The 6,000-nt window shown below is 35.5% G+C and overlaps 1 protein-coding gene across 1 annotated transcript in view; it reads right to left on the bottom strand.

Moving 5' to 3' along the window:
- Nucleotides 1–302: 302 nt before the first annotated feature.
- The window catches only part of Gbe1 (1,4-alpha-glucan branching enzyme 1), a 231,774-nt gene continuing 226,076 nt past the window's right edge, over nt 303–6,000 (bottom strand). The window contains exon 16 of the mRNA XM_021209248.2: nt 303–1,026. Within this exon, the coding sequence (XP_021064907.1) occupies nt 970–1,026 (57 nt within the window). The 3' untranslated portion in view covers nt 303–969. The remainder of the gene's footprint in view (nt 1,027–6,000) is intronic.

Here is a 6,000-nt window from a genome sequence, read left to right as displayed (position 1 = left end):
CATCTACAGAGGCAGTCCATCATTAAATACCTGAATAACCACTGAATAATTTCCCCAACCTCTGAGCACAGGTCTTCCAGCTTTTACAAGTGTTCTAGGCCACTGAGCCACCTCCCAGGACCCTGGTTACTCTGATTTCAAGTTACATAATGCTTCCACCAGTTAGAAAAGTAATTAACGTTCTGGTCCATTATACATATGTGAATCTACATGGAGAACACATCCGAGTTGAAATAAAGCTCACTAAGAATTCTTGTAAATCATTCCTTATAATAACACAATAAAAAACACGTTAGTCAATACAGTTTCGTATTTTTTTTAATTTATTAAAGTGAAAGACATTATCAGAAATGCTACAACGACCACCTCAAATCTTCAGAAGACAGAAATATCAGCGTCTACTGAAATAGTATACGGACAGGAGATTAAGATAAACCTTAATGCAAAGTGAGGCACAGATAAGAATTTTATATTATCTTTTATAAGATTTTTATATTAGTGCTACATATTTAGTACAGTATTTTTAACACAATTTAAAAACAAAGCAAAGAAACAAACTCAGTACCTCATCATTCAGACAAGTAGATATTAGAACAAATAAGGCCACCAAATATCTATCAAAAAAATAATTTTACTACAGCCCAAATAATCATGCCTGATGAATAATTCAAATTTAAAATTAAAGAATCGAATACTGTGCCAGTAAAGTAATATTTTAAAATGATCACGTGTTACACTTCAATTGCAAATTCTAATTTCTTGGATGGCTTTGAAATAGATGTTGCTAATATTTTAAGCACATCCTTCTACTTCATAAGCAACTTATATGTTTGCATATTCCAACGCTGAATTCCAGCCTGATGTTTTGGCTAGACAGCAGTGTTTTGCAAAGCTTTCACCACACTATCAACACTGTGAGGAGGATCAGCGTCAACGCATCAGCCTGAGATGGGCTGAGTTCAGGTCTCTTCAGTTTGGCAGATCCACATTCTGAAGGATGAGAGCCACTCGGCTTGGAATGTACACCTGTCAACACAATCACAACAGTGTAATTAAAAGAAATGTTGAACAAACTGTCGTAACATCAAAGTGACATATATACCACGCAGTCTCTCATAGGACTATGATCACAGTGATTCATCAAATTCTACCAGCCATCAGAAGGCGCAGGTTCATTCAGCAGTTTTGGCAGCAAAGGCTATTACGACAGTAGCCACTAGAGGGCTCCAAACTATTTACAAAAGATTCAATTCCTACCAGGAACTAAGTAAAGGGCTCTCTTAAATTTAAATCTCACTATTTGTTGGTGCACAAGGGCTGCGCGCAGTTCACATCGTTGTTGTGATTGGAAGACTAAATACAACAGTTAGGTACTCAATAAAGTTAACCCAATTAAAGAAAAAACAAATAAGAAACAAACAAAATAAAGGACCAGTTCTCTGAGATAGGCCATGCCCTTTCCACACTACTATCTAACTGCGATCTGCCCTTATGGTTTCAATCACAGACTCCCACTACAGCTACGCCTCTGAATCTTGTCTGGAAGGTATCTTATGCTCTAAACTCTTCCCTGGTTCTCCAGTTTCTATAGCTTTCAGGTCTTAGCAATCCCTAGCTCCATGGCCAGGTTTCCCTAGGACAACACCACATACTGAATGTTCTCCACTCCCCTTGGGGTTCTTTCACGTAATTTATGTATTCGTTTCCCTCCCTTCCTTCTTCCTTCCTTCCTTCCTTCCTTCCTTCCTTCCTTCCTTCCTTCCTTCCTTCCTTCCTTCCTTCCTTCCTTTGTTCCCTTTCTTTCTTTCTCTTTCCAGATATCTATCCTCTTACTGCTTTAAGGAAGTGGGAGTAAAATATCTCTTAATCTTTCACAGCTATCCGGTGCCATTAAGAAAGTTGGGTCCAAATAATGGCTGCATTTAAAAAAATAACTCTAACTACTGGAGGAACACACTTCCAAAAAGTCCTCTAATATAACTACTTATAAAATAATCTTTATAAAATTTATAACTAATGAACTGTGTGACCTGATTTATTTTCTATATAACACACTTAAGAAATAGCAATGTAAATAATAAAATAATAATTATAGATCACTGATATCATTATGAGACCTCTCTCCATTTCTTTGTTAATATTTTGCTATATTCAGTTATTTCACCTCTACACAAGCACTTGACAGTTTAAAAATGTCTCTTATAGTTTACAACCAAATTAAAAATGACAAGAAACATGGCTTTATGAAGAAAAACAAAAATAATCTCATTTCCCTTTAGCTTTGCAAATGACCTCACTATTTCTTGTCTAAGACATCTATAGTAAAGAATCCCAATTATGCTTATAAAAGAAGTCAGAGAGACCAATGGAAGTGGCTAGTTTTAAACATTAAAAGATAGCTCATGGGCTGGTGAGATGGCTCAGCAGGTAAGAGCACCCGACTGTTCTTCCAAAGGTCCTAAGTTCAAATCCCAGCAACCACATGGTGGCCCACAACCATTTGTAACAAGATCTGGCGCCCTCTTCTGGAGTGTCTGAAGACAGCTACAGTGTACTTACATATAATAAATAAATAAATCTTTAAAAAAAAAAAAGATAGCTCATGTTAAAAGATGTACTTTAAGTAAAATTATGCTATGAATGCAATGGCTAGAGGCAATTTTCTCATCCTTCCTTAAATGTAACAGTCATTTGGAAAATAATATTCTCTGTTTAAAATTTAACAAATGCCAATAGCCCCTACTTGGTCCAGTGTCACGATCTGATTTGTCATCAAGTATTTTGGAAAAGGTAAATATCACATCCCTAGTTATTACAGGTGGGGAAATCAAGCATTTCAATGCCAAAATCTTTTTACCTATAATTTACACATTGAATTAATGACTATTAACTTTTAAAGCATATTAGAATTTAACAGCTCCTGCAATTCATTTCATCCAGTGTATTCTTCTTGGCTAAGACACAGATTAAAGTAAGATGTAGAAAATTCTTCCAACAAAGGGAAGCTGTACATATATAAGGTAGACGTCCTCCACAGATTCAGAAAAGTTCTGATCCAAGGGATTGAAAATGTCCTACAATGAAGTCACTGACAAAAGAAAACCCATCAAAGCAAAGGAGAAGAAACAACGGGGCTGACCTTCAGGTAAGTTCACTGGAACAAATTTACAGTAATCTGACCCTCTAAAGGGTAAACATCTAAGGGATTGTAGTCCACGGGTTAGGATCACAGATCCTGAGTTTCACTTATAGGTAAGATACCAGGCTCTGCCACAAACAATCTTATGTCAAAGAACAATCAAGATTTCAACCTAGCACCAGAAAGCAGGCAGTTTACATTCCTCTCCAGGAGACAGGAGCTAGGAGCTAGGGGAGAGAGAGGGGTAGCAGGAGGGAAGAAGGAGAAGAAGCCAACATGGAGACAGAGGACAGGAATTCCAAAAATCTTGATCCCTCATCGTTTTAAACAGTCACAAGTAGCTAAGATTTTCACCAGGTTAGAATAATTGGGGTAAACCTTTTTCATTATCAATTGGCTCTGAAATTATTGTATTGATACCTTGTAAATTGTGATCTTATTGCTATATAAATCTGATTGGATAATTAAAAAAAAAATCACTGTGAGAAGATTTGTCCCATAATATGGGCCACAGGGACCTGGCAATTCAGTCTGGAGGAGTTGCAATGAGACACATTAATCAGGCTGGTGATGAACAATGATCAGTTCTTCTCAGTGAACAGCACAGCGAAACATCAGAAGAGTTCCACTCAACCTGTTAGCTGGATTCTAGGCAATTGTGGTAGCTACTGTTTGATTCATAGTGATTTATTACTAGAATATAAATAATAAGCATCGTTTTTAAGGAGGCTTCTGTTCTTTGGATCCTTTTATGTTTTAGCTAGTTCAAATTTAAGATTTGGAAACAAGAGGACATAAGAATTTCAAGACTGCAACATATGCATTGACTTTGCCACTTTGGCATTGAAATGATTTAAAAATGCTTTGAGAATTCTCTCTAAATGATGCTGAACACTGTGTTTAAGGAACTTTACGATCCCAATTCCAGTCACACAGATAGAACAATACTACCTGTTCAAGACCCTTCAGTTGGTAATCATAATATCTTTAACAGAAATATTATATAATTATACTTCTCACTGCAATGTTAATTACCACAGTGTGTTTATATTTCTCTGGAGCCTTTGTGTTATAAATAGCATAAAAAATTCTATAGGCAAGTGATTTTTTTCCCTACTCTGGCTATTTATGAATTTTTTGAGTTTTATTTTGTTATTGGATTTCTTTGTATATAAACCAAGTTTCTCAGTCATTTGGAAATGACTGCCAATTATACTAAATGCTGAAGATAATCAGTGTTGATCCTTATGATGAGATCATTAGAAACATGATTTGGGCCTCTTGCTAAAACTCAACTTATCAGTACTGGCTCTGTAACTCTCCTCTCACTATTTAAATTCCAAAATGTCTTTGATTTGTATGGCAAGAGGAGAGACACAGACAGAAGTAAAGCATAAATGTTTAGATATGTTTAAATATAACTTATATCTAGGTATACATATTCAGAAAAGATTTAGTATATACATTATAGACCATATGTACTATAAAACATATCCTATTAGGCTTTCAGCCGTATACACGTTATAGTGAGGAGCAAATGAGACGCTGTGATACACGTCCATGAACGTCACAGTCATCATGACCTGGTCCAAAGGAAGTGGCATTCAAATCATTTACTAAGAGTCAAATACATGCAACTCTACCCACTTTTGGGGCTGGCTCAGAAAGGCTTAATTACTGCAGTAACCCCTAGTGCATCTCAAAACCACATGACCTCATAGTGAGCCGTCCTGTGTTAGTTTTCTTCAGGATCATCAATGAGTTCCAAAATTGGTTCCATAATTTTGGAAAACGAGGCGTCTAAACATTGTAATGACAACATTTTAAAATAAAAAAAGACATAACGCTACCCAGAAAATTTTGAAAATATATAAGAAAGTGTTAAACTTAGTAACAACCCGTTCAGATATAATATTGGCGGGATGAAAATATTCTTTACTGAAATATAAGCCAGGCCTCTTAGTTAATATATTTCTTTTAAAAAGTGACTGTTAAAGTAATTTTAGTTTTTGTATACACGTGTTAGTTTACAAGTACTTTCTATGAAAAAGGTATAAGTAGCCCTTGTTTTATATTAAGAGCTAGGAGAAAAGTAACATATATATATATATATATATATATATATATCAATTTATATATATTATCAATATATTATATACATATATATCAATTTATATATATTATCAATATATTATATACATATATATCAATTTAAATTCTATATATTATATAATTGTATACACAATTCTATATAGGACACACAAATTTATAAATATTAAGGAAACAAAACTCTTAAGAATTAAGTGCTTTTGTTTTCTAAAATAAGTGACCATTTCCATAGATCATGCCAAAGACATGCTCCAACTGTATTAAATTGTATTTTCAATACTTATAAAAGAGTGACAATAGAAAATACATCTATCCTCCATTTGAACCAAATCCTTACACATCCCCAGATTTAGAATAGGTGCCAACAAACCCCATGTTGGGAAGGTGTCAAGCTGACCAAGGAATTAATGCCAAGCCTCCTAGGTTAGCCACGCCCTCACCGTGACCATCCTCAGAGTGGCTGTAAAGACGCCTTGAACTCCAGTGCATTCCTTTACACTGTGAAATTTGAACTTAGGAGCCAGAGAAGGGAAAGGGGGTCTATTCACCCAACACAGTTCCATTCACATACAGGCTAACATATGGACTCCCATGCCAGAAACTAGAATATAGAGAAATAATTATGCTAAATAATTGCTAAAAATAAATGGAGCTTCCCCAAGCCATCAGCACAGCAGGCTGGAGGAATTCTGCCCTACTGCTTCTGCAGCTATGGGTGCCCCGACTCTCTGACTCTCCAAAAGCATTTCAGC

Source organism: Mus pahari, chromosome 12, assembly GCF_900095145.1.
Source record: "Mus pahari chromosome 12, PAHARI_EIJ_v1.1, whole genome shotgun sequence".
Classification (NCBI taxonomy): Eukaryota; Metazoa; Chordata; class Mammalia; order Rodentia; family Muridae; genus Mus; species Mus pahari.
Note: the sequence above shows the minus strand (reverse complement) of the source record. Positions and strands in the feature narration are given on the sequence as shown.